General features: G+C 42.5%; 3 protein-coding genes across 5 annotated transcripts; all 3 read right to left on the bottom strand.

Annotated features, from left to right (window-relative positions):
* Nucleotides 1-464: 464 nt before the first annotated feature.
* jpt1a (Jupiter microtubule associated homolog 1a) lies at nt 465-8,450 on the bottom strand. The gene is made up of 5 exons (XM_079159007.1): nt 8,303-8,450; nt 6,560-6,702; nt 2,700-2,797; nt 2,439-2,466; nt 465-1,947 (listed from the first exon to the last, which is right to left on the bottom strand). The coding sequence occupies exons 1-5, from the start codon at nt 8,356-8,358 to the stop codon at nt 1,814-1,816; spliced, it is 459 nt and encodes a 152-aa protein (XP_079015133.1). The 5' UTR covers nt 8,359-8,450; the 3' UTR covers nt 465-1,813.
* A 935-nt stretch (nt 8,451-9,385) lies between these two features.
* On the bottom strand, nt 9,386-12,771 carry sumo2a (small ubiquitin like modifier 2a). The gene is made up of 4 exons (XM_079160338.1): nt 12,688-12,771; nt 11,594-11,725; nt 10,800-10,871; nt 9,386-9,914 (listed from the first exon to the last, which is right to left on the bottom strand). Exons 1-4 carry the CDS (start codon nt 12,706-12,708, stop codon nt 9,849-9,851), a joined length of 291 nt encoding a protein of 96 aa, XP_079016464.1. The 5' UTR covers nt 12,709-12,771; the 3' UTR covers nt 9,386-9,848.
* Nucleotides 12,772-13,331: 560 nt separating this feature from the next.
* On the bottom strand, nt 13,332-24,555 carry gga3a (golgi associated, gamma adaptin ear containing, ARF binding protein 3a). 3 transcript variants are annotated; one of them, XM_079159792.1, is made up of 17 exons: nt 24,474-24,555; nt 23,713-23,797; nt 23,485-23,560; nt 23,281-23,379; nt 23,062-23,185; nt 22,744-22,847; nt 21,136-21,216; nt 20,813-20,950; nt 20,408-20,489; nt 20,055-20,171; nt 19,019-19,213; nt 18,844-18,917; nt 18,352-18,749; nt 16,928-17,202; nt 15,930-16,099; nt 15,642-15,752; nt 13,332-14,965 (listed from the first exon to the last, which is right to left on the bottom strand). In XM_079159792.1, exons 1-17 carry the CDS (start codon nt 24,508-24,510, stop codon nt 14,855-14,857), a joined length of 2,277 nt encoding a protein of 758 aa, XP_079015918.1. In that variant the 5' UTR covers nt 24,511-24,555; the 3' UTR covers nt 13,332-14,854. The 3 variants fall into 3 exon arrangements, with proteins under 3 accessions (XP_079015918.1, XP_079015917.1, XP_079015919.1); XM_079159791.1 differs by having other exon boundaries at nt 23,281-23,560; XM_079159793.1 differs by lacking the exons at nt 23,713-23,797; nt 24,474-24,555 and having other exon boundaries at nt 23,481-23,543.
* Nucleotides 24,556-24,746: the final 191 nt, after the last annotated feature.

The raw sequence follows: 24,746 nt of genomic DNA, 5'->3' as shown, positions 1-24,746 counted from the left end.
AGTTAGTGAAGACTGACAACGTTATGAACAAATGCTTTAGGTATGATTTACTACTTTTCCCTATTCTACTCTTTTTCTCTACAAATACATGAAGGATAGGTTTCACCTTTGTTTGAAATCTGTTTATACAAAATCCAGTTTTGTGCAAAAGAGTATTAAAATGCTTAAACGTTTTTAAAATATCTTCCAAGGTTACAAACTTATCTATTTAGTAGAACATTTCCTCTTTGTGTTTCTTTCCCCATGAGCTGCAGAGGAACAATAACCTCTACAGTGTAATCATTCTAAATCAAACACACACACACACACACACACACACACACACACACACACACACACACACACACACACACACACACACACACACACACACACACACACACACACACACACACACACACACACACACACACACACACACACACACACACACACACAGCAAACACATGGACCCATGGTCAAAATTGATTTTTAATAATCATTTCCACTTTGTGCCATTTTTCATGATTTCAATTTTCTGCAGCGTCTCAACATCCAGCGACGGGAATTCGCATAGGATGCAAAACGGACGCGTCTTTGCATCATCACACGTTCAAAAACAAGACACCTACATTGCTGAAATGTAGCTCTTCCTGCGTGACGGCTGCAGTCGCCGCACGCGACTCAACAAGACAGAAGCAGGAGGGAGTTTGACTTTTGGTTTTTAAATAATGCGACGATGACATATACAAAAAGGCTGTTGTATCTTTCTAGTGAGCAGGATGACAAACACATGTATAAGGAGGGAGAGGGGGGGGGGGGGGTAAAAACATAGCAAAAAAGGCTGAGCTGTCATAAGGTCACTTGTCAAATCTAGGATGGGTTTACCAGCAACACTTCAGGACCAACAACATTCCATTAACTCGCACTAGAGAAACTAAGGTCCCCTTCATGCAATTGAGAAAACCCAACCTTATTTGATGTTGTAGCCTCACACATTAACAGGCACACTGTATTTTAGGGTAAATTTGACCTGTAAAAAACACTCAAAACCGGCACTGGGGTTACAATAATCTAAAGTTAGTGACTGCAATATAAAAAAAGGCTTTTTCCAATTCTGTCACCTGACACGGGACCTACAGAAGTCCTCTGAATACACGTTTGCACCCTTCAGATCACAATGACAGTCATATATGGGACTCATAAGTAGATAATAAGATAATCAGTAGAAAGATTCCAGCTTCATGCAACAATACGACAATTATTCCACAGTAAAAAAACAAAAACAACTAACAGGTTAAATAATATTAATAAAAAAATCTTCACAGTTATGTTTCTTCTCACATTCATACGTTTACAGACCAGACGTGCATGCAAGATGGGTCAAAACTGAACACGGTGCAAAAGTGACAGCTTTCTTTTCTTCTTTTTCCGCTTGTGTTCTGGAAACTGCTCGTACAATCACACACCGCTTTAGCCGTCGCAATAAAGTTAGGGGAGATTCATTTATCGCTATTTGATATGAGAAATGTGATCCTTGTACCCTGTGTTACAGGGGGAAAAGGCAGACTTTGAACCGTACACATAGAAATACATAAAGTGCTTCCGTCAAAAACTAAAAACAAACAAACGGTACAAAACGGCTTTCAGAAAAGAGGTATCAAAACAATGCACTTAAGGGATGGGGAGGAGACTGGTGTCTGTTGCACACCAGATTGGATTCCTGCGGTTCAGACGAATGGGCCGGGGGGGTTCATTGTTAAAAAAATAAAATGAAAAAAGACGAGTTCAGAGATGAGGGGATGAAGGGAGGGGAGGGGTGGTTGGCTTGGATTCATCCCAGGATCAGGCTGGACTTGCCCCCGGGGGGATTCCTGCGGCCGGACGGTACTCCTGCAGCGGCATGGTCGGCTGGAGGGGCCTCCTCCTTCTGCTCTGGGACCGCTTCTGGCTCAGGAGCGCTGTTTTCTGAACACAGGCAGGGAGGCATGTGGCTATCATTTGGAAACATTAACAGGGAAGCAGCCACAAGAATGCGTCACACCCTCGGAAGATTGTTTCTAATTGCAGACATTGAAGGACACAGTGTGTCCGCATGAATGTGTCGGAGTGTTTTGGGGAAGGATCTCATCATCAACTACTGAGAAAAATGTTTATTTTCATCCTGCTTTGTTCTTATTAAAAGTCAGCGGAAAGCACCGACTTACTTCAGTCAAAATAACCTAAATCTTCAACATTGACTGGGCATTATAGAGGTAGTGTAACAATAACTTATATGAATATTGTGCAGAAAACGTGTGTATGCATGTATACAGGTATGCACATGTACATTTGTATATCTGTGATGTTGAATGTGAAAGATTTATGACGGCGTATCACAAATCTGTTCTTTGTAATATTGGACCACTGGTTTAAGATCAAAGCGCGTCATGTGATCAGAAAAAAAAACATGCACTTACCATAATCGCGTACAGAATTTTCTCCGTCCTACAAAAACAGAAAGGTGGTCAGTACTTCATCAGCATGCGCTCCTTTAATTTGCTCATGTTCCACTGTAATTGATACACAAGCTACTGATTAAGACATTAAGGGAAGATTTAGAAAACAAACAAAATAGATAAGAGTTAAATCTTTTGGATTGCTTCCCCATATGTGTGTCTGCCTTCAGGTTTCACTTCATTTCCTGCCACCGCAGCTCGTGATGTGATGTGCAATCTTACCGCGGCGGGGGCGTCTGCGGGGGGGTCGGAGGTCTGGTTCCCTCCTCTCCTCCGGGGGGCTGACGGCTCACCGCAAAGCACACCGGTGGGCTTCCCACCTGGAACAACGAGGAGACGCACCGGCTCAAATAAATAAGGCCGTCGCTCAGGAGGTGCAAAGGCAAAATCCAATAAATGCTACGCAAACGTCCATTTAGACATTTGTGTGAAATTGTCATAATTAGCTAACTAATTCTTGAGTTATGAAATTAAGAAATGGCGAGTGAATGCCAGAGAAGGTAGTCCACAGGGCACGATAACAAGGACAACTAGAATCTGATCTCCCTCTCCTGATAAACTATTAATTGAGTAGCTGGATCATAATTGGCCTGATAAGAAACAAATTAACTCATCATAAAACTCATGGACCAGATCATAAAGAAACGGGTGCTGAGGTTTCAGAAAGGAACTTCTGCAGCATAAGACCTTTGCTCGGTTTTGTTTTACAGATCAAAAGTCCAAAAGGCCAATCTCTTCATCACAATAAGTCTTCTTATTTGGATAGCAAATAGAAGCCGTACATGACATGTCAGCTTTACCTCCATCAACGAGCTGATGTTTTTTGATCATGTGATCACAGGGAAAACAGGTATCGTTGCCCACAGCCTTCATACTCAATGTAAACATTGAATCAAATGCCAGAGCGTCGCGTCAGGGTGTTTGTCGGAAGTGTGGAATTTCCCAGAAAGGATTTAAACATAACTGGGGATTTTGTGTGTCAGTGACCACATCGGAAGGCAACAAGGGGAAGTGAAGGTCCAATGAGCAGAACAACGCTGACCATTGCAGTCCACTGACACAACGGCCTGACCCGATGACCCGATGACCCTCATTATGCCGGACTTTTCTTGGGAAGGACGTTGCTCTGACGTTTACTCCTACATCTCCTCTTAGCTTCCTTTCGAGCTGTGGGGAATTCTTTGGAAGTTTCACTTTCATGCTTAATGTCATTCTGACAATAAGTCGGTTCACACTACAAACATGCAGTCATGTCCTGCTGTGGAAGCATTTTCTCTTTGGATCTTTGTCGTCGCTGGCATGTGAGTGGGACTATCCATGAGCTACGTCTCTTTAATGAGGGGGGAAAATAGTTTGGATTTTTCTGAGCTTGTCCAAAAGTTTCCACACACGCCGATTATTGTTACACTGACGGATAGATGAGTGCGTCTGGGGGTCAATGGACACCGCCAACATGTTTTTAATTGTTTCTTTTATTCATGATATGCACGCCTCTCTGAACAAATATGTTTCCATTGCACCAATCCGCACCAATTTAAAATCGGAACTGTATGACACAGCCCTGTCCGGTTCATGCCCCCTGGTTTGTAAGTGCACCTATTTGGTTGATACCGAATGGGTCTATCAGATGACGCACTTTGACATTGTTGTGTTGCATGCTCCCCCTCTGCTGGCTGCTATGTGCTCTAAACTCGTGCTTTACCTCCGTGTCCTCTCAGGTGTACCGGGGTTACAAGCCTGTGACTGAGGAAAGCCGATAAAGAGGTGGCAGAAGCTTCCGCTCACTCTCTCTCTCTCCTTCCACATTGCAGCCTCAGCAGCAGATCATTTCTGCTTTCTTTTAGTAATTCCTTGTGTTTTTTTTGGATGCGTCCGGCAGTCATTTTGTTTCTCTTTGTTAACAGTTGAACAGACTCTGTCTGTTTACAAAAGGAAAAGCCTGTTGGTTTGACTTTGGATGGATGCCAGTAGGTGCTGCTGGCACTGTCTGACGGGTGGTTTATAACCAAGCTATATTTATATATTTACACTGTGTTTGGTGTTCGCCCAAGAGCTTTTGATCGAACACACACACACGTCAGTAAGACTTCTCTGTGCTTTTTTTGAGTGATTATGTTTTATATTAACATTATTTCCATTTTGAGATTTTTATATTATACTTAACTAGTAATTTGAGACGTTTGGTTTTTTTGGACGACACTTTGCTGCCAACAGATCTCGTGATGCTCCTATACCTGTCAGGCTGTATTGTGCTCCGTCATGCGGACAAACACACAATCACTTAGCCTCTCCATGGCAGCACGGATACGGCATCGAGGGTCAAAACGGGGAGAAAAGCATTCGGTGACTACGAGGAGATGGCTTGTTTTCCTTTTCTTTTCTCGTTGATCCTGTTCAAAGAAGACAGCTATTCGGACTCTATTAGATCAAGGTTCCAAATACTGTTAGTACTGTTAAAGGACTAAAGGCTGGTTCATGTTAGGCTACTGTGTAAGAGAATTAAAGGGAGGAAGACGATATACACTGAACTGTCTCAATACATATGTTATATATTTTTTAAGGCTATTACTTTTAGCAACTTCCTTGTTGAAGTAAGGCTACACTTTTAGCTTGAATTCAGAAATTGGTCCTTTAACGACAATGTCTATTTTTGTTATTTCAGTTATCCTGCATTCCTAAAAACGGTTTGTCTATATCGGTAAAAATGACACAAACATCCCTCAACTGGCAACTTTCCCATTTGGGTGACGACTCAAAACTCTTTGACCGAGGCCTCCTGGTTGATGAACCTCCGCCTTTTTGATGTAGAATCCAGACTGACAACTCAACTCTGCACACGCCAGTGACCGAAAGTCTACTGGGACTGATGTGTTACATTCCCCCCCCCCTCCTTTGATGAGATTCTGGGAAAGCCAGATGTAGTTAAAGCTGCTACTACAAAAACACTTACAACAACCTGTATGGCCTTGTCCCGCCTCCGACAAACAAACCCGAAGTAATACGCACGTCACATGTTCTCATATTGGTGGGGTTACATTAACTATAGCCATTTCAATGTTTACTAGAAGGGTGTGATGTAATGGCTGGCGTAGGTTGCCATGAAATTTGTCCACTTTGTGTTGGCTATATCTAACTTTTACTGCATATACAATACACTAAATTAATATACATTTTTCATATTGCAAATTTAAACTAGTACAAATGGGAAAAATGAGTTCTGTCATAGGAAATAAGACTGAAAAGAATCGCTGATCCCTCTTAGCACTGGAAGTCTGAGACCAGACCCGAACTGGCCAACACGAGGCACAATGAGAGCTACTTGGATTATGAGCTTTCACAACCGGTCCTACAGAACGCCTCATCTGGAAGGGAAACGCTATAAAAACGCAGCAATGGCGTGAACGGTAAATTCCTCTTGTAATAGATGTTTTTAGCTTAAACTGCCGCATTTATTGGAGAAAATTAGGAACCAATGCCCGATATCAAAACTGCATAACTGGCTAGCATCACTTTTACTTCCTATTGTGTTTTATTTCCTCTTTTGGTCACATTTTGCTGTCTATCATTCTGCATTTAGAGAAGTATTTGAAAACTGGGCAAAATATAAGGCAATGAAACTGTGTTTTCGGTTTATCAGCGTTTTATTAATCCTCTTAGATTATACTTTTTACTTGATGCAGCTCAATTCCCCATGAATATTTCAGATCTCTGCAGGCATGAGACGATCCTAATGCATACACGAACACCAGTGATTGAATATCTAATGACAGCCTGGTAGAGAAATTAATTGGGCACCTGAACCCGTTATGTCAGGTAGCACCACCGGAGACGGTAAATGTTATTCAGCAGACGATCAGCTGGGTCCAGCAGCGAGAGCAGCGAGAGAGAAAAACCCTTCAGTGACAAACTCGTATCGAAAGGCAAGAAACGACATTCTCAAACTTGTTCCTCGTGGTCACTGGTTTTGTTTTTAAGCGGCACCATCCGTAAAGGTCGTGGTGAGCTGTCAAAATAAGATAGCTGTTGAGTTATAAGCTTTCACACTGAAGCAACAGCTGCTTGGAGAAGAGTTTAGATTGTACCTGGTGGATTGTTCCTTCTATTAGCATAGGGGTCCTCCGGCTCAGCGAAAACACTGGAGGCCATCTTGTCTTTCCGGACGGGAGGCTTCTCCTCATCTGCACCAAGCGAGAAGTTGGAGGCGCCGCCAGGAGGGCGCAGAACCCTGAGACGAGAGAGATCAGTCAGCACCGTTACTGAAAGCTGGATCAGACCGGCTGGTTTCTCCGAAGCGTCTTCTCTCCATTTCAAAAGGGTTAACGAAGTAAAATAACCAACCTGACTGCTGCAGCTCAGACTTAAGAATGAATGAGTGAGAAGTGATTGCTCACTCACCAAATAAAAAGGTCAAATATAAATTCTGTTGTGCGTCATTTAACAATGTGCTACCCTTTGGATAACAATGTGATGACTTAAAACTGTCAATCAGATGTTTGAGCTCATCAGCCGTCACACACACACACACACACAAGGGGCCAACACAACTAGCAAACGGCCCCGCGTGTTTGGATTGTCTGTTCTGGGCTTCAGTAGAAACACGGCGGACTCCGCGAAGAGACGGTATGAAGAGGTATACAGCTCATTCTATGCCAACGAAAACATGCCAACTCTTTATTTTCATAAGAAAATATACTTATCTGTATTACATTCCGTTACTGCCAATAAATCATAATAAAGCACCACAATGCAAAAGCATTTCCTGTGTGTCTATGTGGACTTTATATGTAGGCTACTGTTTATACTACTGTACTTTTCTGATATGTCGTCGGACAGATTTATATATATCAGCAAGGGTAGACTAAATAATAAGAACACCTCTCAGTAAAATGCAATGCAGTTTATGAGGATATGATGAAATGCGTGGCTGTTGTATTAGACTATAATTCTGAACAAGATGTGCATATTAAACTGTCAACTATACATTGTTTATGCTTTGGAATACTTATTGCAGAGTTCACACGATTCTATATCAATATTGATTATGTCCTTTTCTAGTAAATTGAAAGGTAATGCTATATAGTATTTTTTAACTCTGTGGTAGAAAGAATAAAATGACATTGGTCTTATGTATCGTTGTATTTTACATTATTATGGGATGTCCCATAATACCCACATAACGTACTGGAGGCTCAATCGTTCACCTAAACAGTGTGAATGTTAAACCCGCATCATTCCAGTCTTTATATGGTCATGGTCAGGTGTAGCCATGCTGTAACGTGGCCCCCGCCTCAATGGGGCCATATGCAGGGAAGACTAGATGCCTTGTTGTACTTCACTGATCATCCCGATAGCTGATCTGAAATTCACGGGTGGGGGCCGCACCCAACTGGAATGACAGATGTGATAAATCGTTCGCATTTAGACAATAAAGACGAGAAAGTAATGAGAAAACGTGATAAAAAGGCCTGATGTTGGGTGCTGAGCCGCCTAGTCTGCACATGCTAGCTCAGGAGCTTCTCTACAAAAAGGGAGAGCACATGAGTGCTATCTTGCTAGCTAACGTTAAAAGAAAAATGGGAATGGTCCATCCCATCAGACAACACGGGAAGGTGTGGTACCAGTTTTCTCCGAGCATCGTCGCCCCATGCTTAGTTTCGAGCATCTCCGAGCGGTTAAGTAATAATTACGTGCAGGGGTGAGGGACAAACATGTCTGAGATTTTGAGGTAAACCCGTGTAACGTTAGCGTTGAGGTTAACGTCAAAAGGATGCTGGACTTGTTGGCGTCGTGGTGGCTAACGGAGCGGTCTGAACATAGCGTTTTACCTGGAACTGCTTTTAGAACCGGGCTCCATCCCTTGATAGTTCGTGGTCGTCGTCATTTTTTGCACAAGAAGTCGGAAAATATGTATGTTTCTGACAGGATACGCGCGAATTACACTTGCATTAGCTGCACTTCACCGCCTCATCATTGTCTATCGCAGCCCGTGGTTCCCAATAATCAACCTGCCTCAAATCTGAGCGGACAAGCGTCAAAGTGACCAGAAGGAGACGTCTCTCATCCGGTCAAATTTTCAAAATAAAACACGCTAACCTAACAAATATAGTTAACGGCTATTTTTAAGATCATATCAAAGTGCATCAATTCATTTGAATCCAAACTATTTATTTAAACAGTGTATGACTTACGGGAAAGATTAATTTCTTTATAATCCCATAGTGTACATAGCCAAAAATGTATGTATTTTGGTAGCAAACCCGCCGTATTTCCGGTCTTTCTCTGCTTATTTCTGTCCGGTTCTCTACAAGTGCGGGTGCCACAGAATCCATTGTGGAGAGGGCGTTTCTACAGCCTTCGTACCGCCCACAAGAGTACAGCTATCACTATGATTGGATCTAGAGACATGTAGAACCTATGATTTACCCGGCATGCACATTCTGCATCCGACTTCATGTGACGTTGACCCAGACGTTCACCATCAGTTTTCGTCGTGTATTAAAACAGCCGTTTATTTTAATCGTATTAAGAAAATATACATTTAAATAAAATATACGACTTGAAAATGTAACTATAGTGAGGCAGTTTTAATTCGAATTTCACTTTTTTGTCTGGCTCAAAGTTGTAAGTAAGATTATTTTTACTACAGTGGGACAGTGATATAGACAAGGGCCATCAGAGTAAAGGGGAACTCCTTTTACAAACTTAATCCTGCACAAATGTAGTATAAGGGCAAGGCTCTGAAGTTTTGATAAGATATTTGAAGCCATGCATTGCAAATAAAACCCTCTTAATTGACCCTTTTCTACATATCTATGGTCGAGCAGCTTATAGTTTCAGAGTAAACTGATATAATTAGCATATTACATTACTGGTTTAGACTAATAACTATAAAACAAACAGCAAGGACATATGTTAAAAAAGACTCAATTTATTCCAACAATACATTTTCATAACAGATGTGAATTTAAAATGCAGGCTTAATTGACAACAATAACAAAATTCCATCTGAATCAAAACCATAATGACATAAGTATAAAAAAAAAAAATAAAATAAAAAAAAAGGACCAAGACGTTTTCTCTAAAACCTCAAGAAAGGAAAAAAAATGATCATGCCAAGGTTTTAATTTCTTCAGCACATTAGACTCACTGTACTGCTTACAAGTTGTCTACACTGCGCAGTTCAAACATGTTAACATACGAATGACAGTGTGATTAAACCTATCTACAGCAACTGTGCCACTGCCTTTGAACATTTTGTAAAAGTATTCCATTGGATGGTATCAACACTGGTCATGAGCGTTTGAAGACTGGGCATAACAAAGATGGTCGGGGATGAAAAGGGGAGGTAGGGATGTTCGTAGGAAACAGTCTTTAAAGAGAAGAGCCTCCGGTTTGCTGTTGGAACACGTCAATCGTATCTTCATCCTCCATTTCTAGCTGTAAGAAAAAGTTCAAATGTCAGCTGATGTGAAGGCAGTGGTAGGTCTTTACCGTGGAGCCACTTAGGAGGTGTTGACAGTAACAGTGAGGTCAGCTAATTCATAAAAAGCGTTTCACCAGGAAGTTAGTTTGAAACATGAACATTTCTTTTATTGCATCTCCTCCCAAGAACAATAAAAGGAGTCAGAGACTGACTAAATGTTAAAGTCGAGTTGTAAACAAAAAGAGGGGAGGAAAAGAACAAAATATGTTAAGAGGAAGAGGAACAGAAGCTTAGGAGAGTTTCTCCCGACCAGAGACTAGTAAACAAGACCTTCTCCTTTATGTACCTGATCTACAGCAGCACGGCTACAGCACTGACTCTGATCCGTTCACAGCTGCTCAGTGCCGTTTGTGAAGTCAGCACTGTAACCAATTACATACTGGACAAAGCTGACGTGAGCGCGTCCTTCCTCAGGACAGTCTCAAGTATCAAGTTAAAGAGTAGCTTCACAGCAGGTGCTCAGAGGAGACTGTTTGCGTGGAGCAGCTCTTTATATTTCTACGACTGTTTCAATACGGTCTACTGCCAAGGATTTGAAATCCAATTATGATCATTTAAACATGAATTCAGACTATCGTGTACCAAACTTGTAAATGCAGGTTCGCACTGACAAAAAATCTATTAAAATACATCTTACATAAGGAATAACATCGTTTGAGAAAAACTTTTGACCTTTAACTTTAGTAAATCCTGTTCGTCACAGCACATACTTTCTCGAATTTCTAAAAGGAATAGCCCATAACATAACAACAATGTGGAAAATCAGAGTCCTGCAATACCTAAAGTAGAAATATTATGATGTTGGTAGGCTGAAAGAACAGAAGAGGGTGAAGCTTTACCTGCGAGGGTGTGTCTGTTTCATTGATGGGCTGACCGTCAAATCGAAATCGTATTTGCCTCATTGACAGCCCCTATGTGGACAGAGAGAAAAATAATGTTTAAAATATTGAAAAAGCAACATTATGGGGCACTCGCGACAACAAAAAATAACCATCCTGCTGCACAGCTGTCATGTTTTTAGAGAGACCCGTTTTCAACCAGCAACAAGTTAATATGACAAACGGTAAAGAATTGGCAAGATTTTGGTAAACGAGACCCCAGAGCGCCATGTAAATAATAAGTGGCAGCATATGCGGTCACTTTAATTATTGATTCAACTCCACTAATTTAGACAATAGAAATGGGGGTCACAATAACAATATATCTGAATTGTGTGAGCATATGGTTTATTGAACAAATGCAATGTGGAATAATATTTCATGAGAAATAACACAAGTAACAGACGTGTAATATAAAAGGCAAACACAGGTGTAATAGATCAAGTTAATTATGGTCCCATTCTAATATGTGTCACAGTCCAGTAAGCCATCATGCACAATAGCAGGGCCTAAATGAAACAGGGCCATACTTAATTATATCCATTACACCTGTGTTTACCCGGCAATGACATGTCAAAATGGCTGCTGTGAGAAGGGCTTATTAAGGTGTATTTCTCATTTGACTAGAACACCCAGGACCCCTAAGCCGAGTCCTTGGTCTCCAGTTGGAGAACCAGCATTCGGGCTACCAACAATGCAATTAACTCAAAGATGGCTTCTTATTAAGAGTCGTAGTAAATGTGTGGCAGTCTCACCTGCCGTTCACAATAAGCTTTCATCAGTTTGCTGAGAGGAGTGTGCCTTTTGATCTTGAATTGAACCACTGAGCCATCCTGCCCTGCCACTTTCAGGTTGATGTGCTCATTGTTCTCCGTCTTCACTCCCTCCTGAAAGAGAGAAACACATGTTTGCAGTAAGTTGAGCTGATTGCATGAAGTGATGTAAAGCAAAAGAAGACGCTTGGTAAATCAACATGTGAAATGCATTTGTTCCTCAACAACAAAACCCCCCTTCCGCCCGGGTTCGACACTATTTAAGATTGGGGATGTACATTGTGTACCTCAATGACCTATGACAAAAGTATAGACACAACTATTTACATCACGTGTGTAAATTAAGTCGTTTCCACCGTTACATTAATCCGACATCTGCCCCTGGTGAGCACAGATTGGAGGGCTGGTGGTTACCGAGCACAGAAAAGGAGCAACATTACAACTAACGTTAGCAGTTAGCATTAGCATTTAGCGAGTCAATTGGCAATGGCCTACTCCTTATAACAATGCCCAGCGGCCTAGTCAGAATGGGAATTTCAAGTTGGACGCATCAACAATCCCTCTTATGTTGTGACACACTGGCATGTGCGGACGGGTATGAATATTTGATAAGATATCCGTTAACAGTTAACGGTTCGAGCTCAAACAATACATTTTATGGCCTGTTGTAGACTATGGTCTCAACGGTACTCACTTCTGCAGTTCTTGCTAACGTTACATGGGACATGCAATAACTAGCGTTATATCGCTACATGTGACATGCACAATGTTTAAACTGACATCTTCATTTAAGCAGGTGTCGATTAACTGTATTTAAAAAGACAGGGAATTATTTCTTTCATAACACCCGGTTCTCAGGCGCGTTAGCCACGTTAGCTTATTATGCTAACTTCGCCCGCTTGCTAACTAGCTAACGCCGTTAGCGTTAGCTCCCGTTTGTGCCGACAGCCTTCTTTGTGATTATGCAACCGTTGACGAATTAAGTCTCACAGGCGGCTTTTCGTCTATACAAATTATTGCACGCGGATTTGGTACACCCTGTAATGAAAAACCCCCGTACAAAACCCGCTCCTCACCTTGGGTTTTTCGTCGGCCATTGCTGCTACTGCGTCTGTCTGCCTGCGCCTGTTCTGCTGCGGCTGCGCTGTCTGGCGCGCCACTTTGCGTGGGCTGTCTGTAGCGGGCTGAGGCGCACACGGCTGCGCCACATCAACTGAGCGCTCGTCCCACAACCTTTCCAGAGAATTCATTTAAATACTGGTTCATACAGACATTTTATTCCTGCAAATTGATAGCATATGTATCTGAGAGTACTTTGAGGCACGTGCACTTCGAGAATTTAAATTTCATTGCTCTATTAAACTACATTTATGTGCTATAGTTACTGGTTACTTTTCAGGTTCTAATTTTACACGTTCAACTATGATGTGCTTATTACCAACCCAACAGCAATAAAGTAGTTATAATCAATATGCTGCTTACATGTTACCAAAAGAATACAAATCCAGTATTACAAACCTATATAATAATGACAGGGATCATTCTGCTGCATGAATACTTTTACTTTTGATACTTTGTAAAATATTGCAAGTAAAAGTAACAGTGTGCTACTGCTATTAATCTATTGATTAAATGAAAACACACCTAAACAATGATGTGGTTAATATGCTACTGCATTGATATTAGTCCGTAGACACTGAAAAATGAGGCCAAACATGTGAAAATTGTAAAACAAATAGATTCATCTCCATCTTTATTTTTCCATGCACAGAAATAGCTTTTCCAAATATGCAATGACACATTCATTTAACAATCTAAGACAAACAGTTTGATAAGAAATATGTAGAGAATCTCCTTTCGAGCTCTAACAGCCCCAGAAAGAGAAAAATAAAGAAGTCACAGTTCTTGATGAACACACGGTAAGCCTGAGGCTTTGAATTAACTATCAAGTTCTTTCTATTGATATACAGTATTTTCTCAAGGCTTACTCAAAGAAATATTTTCCTGAATTGATATAGGAAAGTCCCACACAAGCTAAAGATTTACAGTGGACTCAGGGCGATTAACTTAACCTCTTGGCTTCGTTTCCACTACATTGTCTAACAACGGTAGCAAGAGCAAAGCTATGCGCTGCATTTAATTAACGTCAAACAATATTCCTTTCTATCTCCGGGGATTAATTGCCAGCAGGTCAGCACTTCCTAAAGCACATCCACTTTATGCACATAATTGATCCGTGCCCTTAACAGCTCGTGTTGCACCTACCAAGTAAAAAGGAGCTACGGTCTCCGGCACAAGGCCGCTGTTTAATCTTGCATGAATTACATTTTCTACATTAAAATGCTATCCAGAGGGCACAGCCTAGACATGTATATGCATGTAATTCCCCAGAAACCACCCTGTTGCTACATAATGTAACATAAGCCGTCTGAATTGTGCCGATCACACTGCAATACTGAAAGTGCTCATCCTAAGAAGAGTATGCAGAAGGAATGCAGCAGTCGATTGCAACACCAAACAGGAAGTTCACAGATCTGACACCTTCTTCCCAAACCCCAAATAAATAATACATTCATGTCAATAAATACTGAAAGACGTAAAAAGCGTAACAAGAGTCTGAGCTACGAGTTAGTATAGAACTCAGAATACAAGTTAAAGTATTCAGTAGTAGCTGTGAGGCATATTGAAAGTAGCTGATTCTTGATGGGCCAGTCTTTGGGTGCCTTTTATGTAGCAACAGAGGGGCTGTTGTCTGCTCCAGTCCGATGTCTTAAGCGTTAAACGTTGTTATCATACATAGTGAGCAGCAAATCATGTGAAATGCAGGTCATGGTCACATGTTCAGACCCTGGCTTCACAATCTCCTTCAACTTTTATTTTTTGCTCACCGTCCGGCATTGAGAGACAGTAAATATGAATATTAAAATAAGAACAAAAGGTTATTATAATAATAATAATAATAATAATAATAACAACAATAATACTCATAATAAACGGATAATAACTTAGCAATATTTAACATTACCAGAAACTTCACTCCATTTGTTACTGCACCACACTGACTACCTCTGGCACTGTAGTAAAGTTTAAGTTGGACGTACGCTACAGGACATTGGCTACTTCAGTGGGCCATCGCAAGCAGAAAAAAACTTCAATTTCTTCCCTAGAAGTCTTCTAATACTGCCCTTTGACCTCTGAGCTTCACTGACAAATTAAATTGTCTTGTAGTGACGGCAGGCCGGGCTATAGAGCCCCCCATCTGTCAGCAGGCGGAAACTCATTCACCTCCCCAACTTCTGATTGTGGCTGCTCTCCCAGCAGGAACGTCAGTTTGTATCTCATCCGCACCTTTTCCTGCAAAAAAACACACACACACACATGCACACACACACACATGCACACACACACACACACACTCAGCTTGACGGCTTCCATTGGCTCGCTGGAACACACAATATCTAATGCATTGTCAATGCCAGTGATCACTATATCTTTAAAACGTACTAGTTGGCATGTGCGACTGTAAGAAGTGCCAATACTGTGCAGTACTGACTTCAAACATAGATGACTAGAATTACCGCGTCGTGGTTGTATGCCTCCCACCAACCCGTCATGGTGCAGTTTTACATCCATTTCTGTCCAAAATGTCATCATTTCATCATTTCATCCTATTAGACAGTTGTGTGAAATTGTCATGGATAGCATGTGAATTAATGCGTTATGGCCAAAAACGAGTTTTGTGAGGTCACAGAGGCCTTTGATCACCAACTTCTAACTCGGTAATAAGCTGAAGTTTAATTGGAAGTTTGTGCCAAATTTGGGAGAAATTCCCTCCAGGCCTTCCTGAGACGACGCGGACGGGACGGAATGACAGATCACCCGAAAAACATACCGTCTCTGGCCAAGGCTGTTTGCTTGAGTGGACGCATTAAAAACACGGCTGGCGTATGAAAGTGTTAACGTCAATAAATACATTACTTGATGCGAAAAATTATATGAAGACCAAGAACAGCTCCAGGCTGAGATTTACCTTGAGAGGATTTGCAAGCAGCATGACCTGAGTGACGGCAGCAGGGGGAAGGATTGGGTTAAAAGGAGCCAGCTCCGTCCCCGTGGGCGCCTGCAGTCTCACTTTCATCGTCTGGTGAATTTAGCAGAACAGATATCCGAGGTCATGAAACAGAAGCGGCAGCCCACTTTGATTTCATTTGAAGTGAAATATTTAATTTAATGAGTCGAACATCTGCCAATACTTTTTTTTAAATTTTTTTTAAATAAAGGCACTCTGTAGCGTCCTATGCAGCGAGGGTGCTTTCACCTTGGGCACAGCAGCCTGCAGAGCGATGTTCCTGACAGGCTGCGGGGCCGTGTTGAGCATGGACGCCACCATCACCAGTACATCGGGTCGGCCTGCCGGACAGTCGGTGGCGAAATGCAGCAGAACGCGGACTCCGTTTTTGTCATAGGCGGTCACAGGACTCGCTTTACCTTAAAACACGGCACACAGAGAGGAAAAGCAAAATGTGATTATTACAGAGGTCGAATCACCAGCTCTTACTGCTCCCAATGTACTCTGTGCTGGAAGCATGGTTTGATGGTGTGAAAATCACTTTCAGATCCACAATGAAAATGTTTGCAAAAAAAAAAGACCAAGAACAAAATATCACCCAGCGTCCAGTTTTATTAAGCCACTTTCACCAATAAGTGGCAGTAATGTCTAAAGTGCCCAATGATTCTCAAACGAGGAGAAAAGTGTTATTCTCTGATTAGAAAACAGATGTTTATTACGTTACCTGCACTACAGGGACACAACAACTTAATCTCATTCGTGATTATCCTCTCTACAGGGAATTCTCTCAAGAATGGGAGGTCAGGCAAAAGTTTCATACTAGACGTTGTCGAAGTGGCGACCGATTTCTAAAATCCTTTGTGGTTGACAATAAGAACGCAAAGCCTGTTTGTCATGTGGAATTGCACTGAACTACTTGGCAGTCCACCTCTTATAAACACTGTAATGTGTGCGGAAATGTAATCTGCTTTATTAGATTTCTGGCAAAGGAGATTAAAAGAGTGTATGTACAGTATGTCTGCCCTGCTACTGCATAGAGGGAGTTTATTTCTTAAACATAATGGACTCTTAATTAAACCAAAGTATGTACATTAGTTTATAAAATGAGATCTGACTCGATGTGGTGCCCTTGGCCATTTCTTTCAACCCTCTCCCACGTATAATTACGATGAAAAGCAACAAAATCCCCTAAAATACTCACAAGACACACACACAAAAATACATGCAGCCTATATCATGGAACTCACTTGGCTTGATGGCATCCAAAGGGACAAAGACATTGGCCAGGGACACCTCTTGTCCTCTGCCTGGGCTGGCCTGGCTCAGAGGCAGGATGGGGGACAGAGAGCGTAACAGAGGGCTGTCATCTGCCTGGCTCTTGGCAGGCGGGGGCGTGGACCCGGCCTGCATCTCGCCTAGGCGCAGTGAGGTGGATGTGGTGGTGGTGGTGGACGGGGCAGCGGGAGCGAACAGGTCCTCGCTCTTGGCCAGGAAGCTGCCAAAGTCCATCGCAGCAGGTGTGCTGTGTGGAGAATTCAAGAGTCTTTGTCACAAAGATCACAGGCTCCCGGAACGCTCGGATGTACAATGACAGACATAAACATCGACGACGACAAGATAACAGAAGCAGGGCGGCAGACAGCACCTGGAATTTCAAAACAAAACACTGTGCAGTCAGGTTTGAGCACATGGACTTAAAGATGAGATTGGGGACATTTTTGTTGCCTCTCACAACGGCTCACAACATGATTTGTTGATGAATTTGCAGGGCGTCATGTTCAGCATGTCACATCTAATATGGCACATGACATTGAGGAGACTCAACTGTCTCGCCTCCTTATGATCATTAATCATGGGAGGCACCAACGTGGACCAGGTTTCCGTGTTAAACGGCGGATAAAACCTTTATATAGCACTTGATTTAGCTTGTATTCATCGTATTCATATTAATAACAAGAATATATATTTCAAGACTTTTTGAAGTGGGGTTGAGGTACTTATTCGTAGTCTGTGTATTGCCTACAGTAGATGGCGGTCAGCACAGCCCCAGTTTGGAGAAACGGACAAGTGTTACCGCACAGAAGCAAAGCAATGCACTGCTTTGGACAACGGCAGCAGTCATTTTAAGTGTACGCTATTTTCAGAATATTTTCACAGCTCTACTTTGCTGTCAGACAGCCCTTTCCGACAGGAAACTGAAGCCGTTATATTCAACTACGCTCTCTTCAAAGCCAACCAGACGCCATTGACAAGAAATGTAATTTCACCTCGCAGAACACGGGAGTTGCTGGTCTACAGTTGCCTCGATCGGTGAGTTTGTACTTTGGGCGATTCAAAAGGGCAAGTTTGGATGCACTAAATTCACACAATAAACAGAAACAAATAGAGCGGCAGAGCAGCAACTCTGTCGTGGTAAAAGTACTGTTTTGTCAAAGGAGTCTGGGGGCTTTGAAAAAAAAAGCATAGATAACAACTTCAGCTCCCTGTCGCAAAGAGATGTACTTGACTTTTCATATGATAGAACGGGGAACATTTAAACTCAAGTGCTTAGACACCCAATCAGGCCAATCAGTGAAATAAAAAACACTTTCATACATAATTTAAAATCTAAAATATTGCGCTGATCCATATTCCATCCCCATATTTACCTTGTAGCACGATTATTACTCACATTTTAGGACTGCCCAGATCCAGCAAGGCAAGGTCTTGCAGATTGTGACTGAGAGAAGTCGCGTGGGACGCTCCAGGTGAAGCGGAGGCCTGTTGTGCAGTGAGAGAGGGGGCTGAGGGAGCAGGCGAGGCCACGCTGAATGACTGGGCAGGAGCAGCAGAGGCCGTGGTGGTCAATACTGAGCCGAAGGGCTGTGGGAACACGACTGATGTTGTTGAAACGGACACTGTGGAAACTGGAGGCGTGGAGAAGACGGGACCAGGAAAGCTTAAGCCAGAGGCAGCTGCCGAAGACCCGACTGGGTTAACCGGGTCTGCTGTCACAGAAAGGGCGTCTGGAAAGAGTGACGATGTCGACAGCGAAGTGGTGTCAAAAAAATCAAAGTCGTGACTGGAAACCTGGAATACGTGGGAATAGAAGAAAAAAAACGTTGTTATTACCAATAAGATAACGTTTTATGTTAGTAGAAATTCTTTCAATTTATTGAAATACCTGTAAAGACGGCAAACCATTGTTCAGGTGTTCATGTGCTGATTTACTTGGAGCCGGAGCCGGTTCATTAAGACCTGTAAACGACCACAAATCATGTAACATGTTTACATTTAAAACAACAACAACAGTTAATGTCCAATGTCACTATGAAAAAATAAATTTAAAAAAACGTCACCTAAAGATAGTAGCTCTTCATCCAGCAGAGAGAGTGCTGCAGAGGGACCGTCGGGGCTGGGGGACTGAGGGCCCCTGGCAGCGGACCCACACAGCAGGTCAGCAGGGAGAGACGGAGACGATGCCGGGGGCTGAGAGACGCCCTGTGTGTCCAGACCCACCAGGTCAATCAGGACCTCCGACTGGTTGGTGCGACCTGGTGGTGAGAAAACCAAAGATGCTCTCATTTACAAACTGTAATAATAATAATAACACACCAAGCTGAGAAATTAACAACTATGGTAATTTGTTACAATGTTTTTTACTTGTGATTTCTTCTTGTGGTTGTTGTGTATAATTATTATTCTATTAGTTACACATGAACTGTGCTTAGTTGACATTCTGGTCTGAAAACACACCATGTTTACATGACATGCTCTTAAGAGAGGGATTCTTGTTAGACTGGATCTCTGTTTTTAACATTAGCGTGTTGTGTTCTTTGCACTTTTAGAATACATTTCCAGTCATGGTCTAGGCCAGGTTTGTCTGACGATGAGCTTTCATTAGGATTTATTTAGGATTACTGTACATGATTGCCCAGTGTGCAGTCACGGGACACACAGGAGGGTTGCAGGAGATTTTATGAGGTCCCCCGGTCCCCGTAGTCTTTTTATATTTAACAATTAAAAAGGAATACCTGATTATCTCTTATCTTATTAAACGTGCAGTACATCTTAAATGTGCAGCACATCTTTGAGCAACATGAGGGAGCCCAAATGTGAACTCCGCCTAAACTATAATTATTTGGTCTCATTTATAAAGTGTAAACAAAAGTTGTGTTTTAATGAATGTATATCGCTTATAAAAGGCTGGTTAACCTGTTCATGATACTATAAGGTGACGTGGAAATGGCAGTAAAAGTGGTCAGGGACGTTCATTCACACATTCCCATGACGGCTTCTCATGAAAACCACATTGCCGATCGCCATATTATATTACAACGCTGTAAGCACACAATGAGGACATGCAGTTCTCCGCTTGAAACAGTTGAAATGTACCTTGTCTGACAGATAATTGTGTTTGCTGTGCTTCCTCATTGATGATCTGTCCTTCCACAATCTTCTTGTAGGAATTAATGACATGGGAGAGGTCATCGCTGGCCTGCAGGATGTCTCCTGATCAATGCATTTAAAAAAAAAAAAAAAAAAGGTTAGAGTGGCGTTGTAACATTTCCACAACAACAAAAACAACCAGCAGTGAACAGGATGTTTTTTTTTGAGTCACGTGGTTGTTGATGGGATGTCGGCCTTTGTGTCAGCGTGAGGCCATGACTCAGACGTATCCTCCTTGAATTAGGAGAGCGAGAGCGCGTCATCAGAGTCAGCTGGGGACAAATTACAGGATCTCTTACCCAAGCAGCCGTCGTTGTCCTCCGTCTCAGTGGCCAGCTGAAACACAGTTTGTCTCAGCTTGTCGCAATCCCCATACAGCTCCTGGGAAAAAAAAAAAAAGTTCTTCAAACAATCATCAATCTCATTCAGAAACTGCTGAATCACAAATTTCATAAATGTCACTTTAGACTATGATATTAAATATGTTACCATTACTTATGTTCTTCTTTCTGAGTTTTTCTGAAAGACACTTTATACTTAATGACGAACCGGTTGGTCTCAGAATGCAACAGCAGCAAATGACCGAACAGCCGAAGTCTGAACTATTTAGTCAAATTATTTGCAAAAAGGCCAATAATTGCCAAAGACGGGAGTGAATTTGTTTCCAACGGTCATGTGGGGCCCGTCTTAAAAGGAGAACGAACCCTAATGAGCTCCTTGTCTCCGTCCGTGGAGTCTTCGGGGCTGAAGTGAGCCAGCATCTCGTTCAGGAGTTTGACGCTGCTGTCGACCGCCTCCAGTGTGCTTTGTTGCTTTTTTGCTTTATGTGTTCTCACCTCGTCCTGGAGGACGAAAAAAAAAAAAGCAGAGTTGCACTTACTCATTCAGCTTGACCGTGTCAGTATAAACACAAGCTTTGAGAGGAATCCTGAGAACGGTGTGCAGTAACTAGCTTCAAACTGGGGTTTAGGGTCAGAAAAGCCACCAAAAACAAATTCAAACAATCAAAGCGTTTCACTTGACGCACCTCCTTGACCATGTTCTTGATGAGCCGATTGGCCTCTTGCAGATCTTCGGGCTTTTTGCTCTTCAGCAGCTCTGCTAATCTCTGCAGAGAGAGAATAAACACTGGGAGCTCATTTCCCACAGATCACCCCACTACACCAGCTCCCAGACCCTGGAAAAACTAAATCCATCCAGAGATCAACTGCAGTCAACGCAGAGTAAACATGACCTGTTTCGGTGTGTCCTAGCCGGGGGGGGGGGGGGGGGGGGGGGGGGGGGGTATTTGGAGCGGGAAAACAAACAAACAGTGTCGTAAATCCACGTCAAGTATGACCAATTTCTCTGTGGGATGTTAGAGGCTTTAGTCAGTGAAGAAACAGCGAGGGAGGGCAAGAAAGAGACTCAATTAAAACCTCTCAAAGGGACAGTATGTGGTGAGAAAATCCAGCCATTAAAGGGTTACTTCAATACATTCAACCTGGACCATATTTTCCCATGTTTTTGTGTGCAACATTGTTTTTTTAAAGTGGTCCAGTATTGAGCGAGAACACTGCAGGCGGTAGCCACTAAAGGGCTGCAATGCTATCGTCCGTCCTCTAAAAGTGCTCGTTTTTGCCACTGACCAGCTCAGGGCTTATTGTAAGTCTCATTATGGATAACATTATGGAAAGGACCCGACAGTTCTTCTCGTTCTGAAATCTCGCGTCGCATCCACACTGTCGAAATCTGCTTATTATTCAGCCATGACATTAAAAAAAAGACAAACTCTGGCACCTGTTGTCCCATCACACAATAGCAAACAGATGTAAGCAGAAAGTCTTATTTCTCTGCACTTATATTAACAAATTGAGCCCATCATTGCCTGCACCACGATCCCTCAACACTGGACACAAAAATGGAGGGAAAACAGGGTTCAGGTTGAAAAACACCACAGTTAGCATTTAAATAATGAAAATGAAGGTATATTGCTATGAAAGACTGGTTTTGCTGGTTAATTACGTTATTTATTTTAAAGATTTTATTTCTCATAAAAATGGGCCGCACACATAAAAAAATGTTAAAAGAGAACAACTCAACATTTGGGGTTTTACGCTTATTTGCTTTCTTACTGAGAGTCAGAAGGGAGGACTGTTACCAGCTGCATGTCTGTCTGTTAAACGTGAAGCTACAGCCAGGAGATGGTTAGCACAGTTTACATAAAGATAGCTCGGCTCCGCCCAAAAGTTACAAAACCTAAAGCTCACAAATCAACATGTTTTATCTTGTTTGTTTAATTCATGCAAAAAAAAAGAAAAATAAGACGTCACATTGTGATTGTAAGGGGAGTCATGTGCTGGACTATTTCCTGTAGGGGGCAGCTTGCATGTACATACACATGTTCATATGTGAAGTTGGACATGAGTGGTATTGATTTTCTCGTCCTCACTCGAATAACACCGCTTCCAGAAATGTCATACTGTTCCTTTAATAGTGATCGGCAAGGAGGATCTGAGTAAACATGCAGGTACTCAGACAATTCACTGTAATAACAAAACCTTTCAGCTTGTTTAACAGAGATTAAACAAGGGAAAGAGAGGGTATTTGCAGTGAGTGAGCTGCGGCGGTCACGTCCAGAAATAACTCTTCTTACCTTGCTCTTCTTCTCGTCATCAAACACGGGATTCTTGGGTCGCGGAGAAGGCGATGGTATTAATGTAGCATCAAGAGGGACTTCTGGGTCAGCTAAAACAATACCTAAAATAAACACGACAACGGGCGGCTATTATACTGTGGAAGTGACAGTTTCAGGGCTTCGTGGCAACACAATTAGAGTCCAAAGCACAACACTGTCATAACCGACTGCTCGGCGGTTTATTTTTGGATGTCACCATTATGCAACCATGTTGTTTTACCGTGTATCAAATGGTATCCGCATATTCTCTCAGTCTTTACGCGGCTGGTGTCTCACCCTGTGACTTCAGCATCTCATACGCCTCAAAGATCTTTGCTTCATCCGGTAGAGACACAGTCCAGCTGAACAGCATCTCGATCACTTTGGTCTTCACTCCCTCCGACACTTTGTCCCCGAGGTACTGAAAAACAACAAGATGCACAGTTTAGAACAACATCAACACTTCTAAATGCAAGGAAACAATATCCCCATTAGAGGAACTTCTATGTGACTTACTTTGGGTGACACCACCTTGATCAACTCATTTAAAAACCTAAATTTCCCGACTTCATTGTGAAACCGTCGCCCGCAGTTCTTCATACAAGCCTCGAGAACCTGCAAAAAAGGAGAGCGACCTGAGGTAAATATCGTCTTCCACTTCATGCGGGTTGGATATGTGAATACAAATAAAACACAGTGAAGGGAATCACACTTACGGACCGTTAATGCCTGTATCGCCTCCCACTCCTGAGGGGACTGAATCTTGTGAGCCAGCAGCCTGACGGATATTTGTGGGCTGGAAAATATGACAGAAACACACTCGGTGAGAAAAAGCCACCCCAGAGTCCGGGCTGGAGCAGCCTGTGCAATAAGCTCCACGTGTTTAGCACAATGAAGACACAGATGATGGGCTTAATTCAATAATGTGGGTGAACCGTGTGACCATACCCTTCCAGTTCCTTATTGATTTGGTCGCAGAATCCCATTATATACTCCCAGTCCTCCTGTCTGTTGGAAGGGTTTGTGGCTTTGTCTAGAAAAAGAAAAAAAAAAAAAAAAAAGGATAAGGATGTGATCTTTTTGTGCTCTTATAGCACAACTCTTCTTCATAGATACACCTGTGGTAAACAGTCTACGCGGCCCCTTTAAGGCTCATGAAGGCTGGAGCTTTGTGATGTCTGAACTATATGAAGGTTTAAATCAAGCGTCGCTTCCTCGACTAGCTTACAACAACAACAACGACCAAGACAGCTGTTATCCAACGTTTTCAGCTCACTTCATGTTATCGATTCTCTCTTCAACAGCCTCCAGACGCTTCACTAATGCAGTTTGTTCATGCAAGACCTGTTTTAACTCGGTTACGTTGACGTTAGCGCCCGGAGATGTTTACAACAGCAGCCTAACAGAACAATCACGTTTTTTTTCCCCCGAGCATTTAACACACCGACTCTAAGTCCAGGACACAAGTGTAAACCGAACATGAGACAATATTTCTGCTAGCGACGTGCATCAGTCGCCGTTTGCCCAGCAGCTGTCTGCGTTAGCCACTTTTTCCGACCACACAGGCGAATTAGCTCGATACTTTTCAGTTTCAAGCAATGTCATTTCAGTCCAACTCTTGTTTCGGACACTCGCGGGCACACAGCACATTGGTGCGCACCTCTAATGTGAATAAACGCCGTGAAAGAAGAGTTTAAGTATGTACTTACTGAGCCAGGACTCCAGCGATTCTCCATCGTCCGCCATATTTCCACTCTAACACAAACAACGCGTGACCCGTGCTGCCTTCACTTGCTGTCGGACAAATGGGAGTCGCTGATTGCAAGTTCTTCTTCATGATCTTTCCCGGGTTTGAACAGCGGCTCGCAAACAGCTTCGAGCGGCATACCGCCACCTATTGAACAGGAATGTGTTTCACTATATTTCGTATGTCCTCCCCACCAAACCTGTGTTATCTAAAAGAAAAAAGGAAAAACTTTACA

The sequence above is a fragment of the Pholis gunnellus genome (assembly GCF_910591455.1).
Source record: "Pholis gunnellus genome assembly, chromosome: 5".
Classification (NCBI taxonomy): Eukaryota; Metazoa; Chordata; class Actinopteri; order Perciformes; family Pholidae; genus Pholis; species Pholis gunnellus.
This window is presented reverse-complemented; position numbering and strand designations above follow the sequence as displayed.

Bases quoted from the DNA above. Each gene is read 5' to 3' on its own strand.
- jpt1a (XM_079159007.1), bottom strand. From the start codon at position 8,358: ATGACGACGACCACGAACTATCAAGGGATGGAGCCCGGTTCTAAAAGC. The intron at 2,467-2,699 runs GTAAGATTGCAC...CTGTTTTTGTAG, and splicing joins CCGCAGACGCCCCCGCCGCG to GACGGAGAAAATTCTGTACG. The intron at 1,948-2,438 runs GTAAGTGCATGT...GCCTGTGTTCAG, and splicing joins AAATTCTGTACGCGATTATG to AAAACAGCGCTCCTGAGCCA.
- sumo2a (XM_079160338.1), bottom strand. From the start codon at position 12,708: ATGGCCGACGAAAAACCCAAG. The intron at 11,726-12,687 runs GTGAGGAGCGGG...TCTCTCTTTCAG, and splicing joins TGGCCGACGAAAAACCCAAG to GAGGGAGTGAAGACGGAGAA. The intron at 10,872-11,593 runs GTGAGACTGCCA...CTGTCCACATAG, and splicing joins AAGCTTATTGTGAACGGCAG to GGGCTGTCAATGAGGCAAAT.
- gga3a (XM_079159791.1), bottom strand. From the start codon at position 24,510: ATGGCGGACGATGGAGAATCGCTGGAGTCCTGGCTCA. The intron at 20,490-20,812 runs GTTCGTTCTCCT...TTTTTTTCCCAG, and splicing joins GAGACAAGGAGCTCATTAGG to GAGCTGTATGGGGATTGCGA. The intron at 17,203-18,351 runs GTGAGTAATAAT...TTCTCCACACAG, and splicing joins GATCTGGGCAGTCCTAAAAT to CACACCTGCTGCGATGGACT.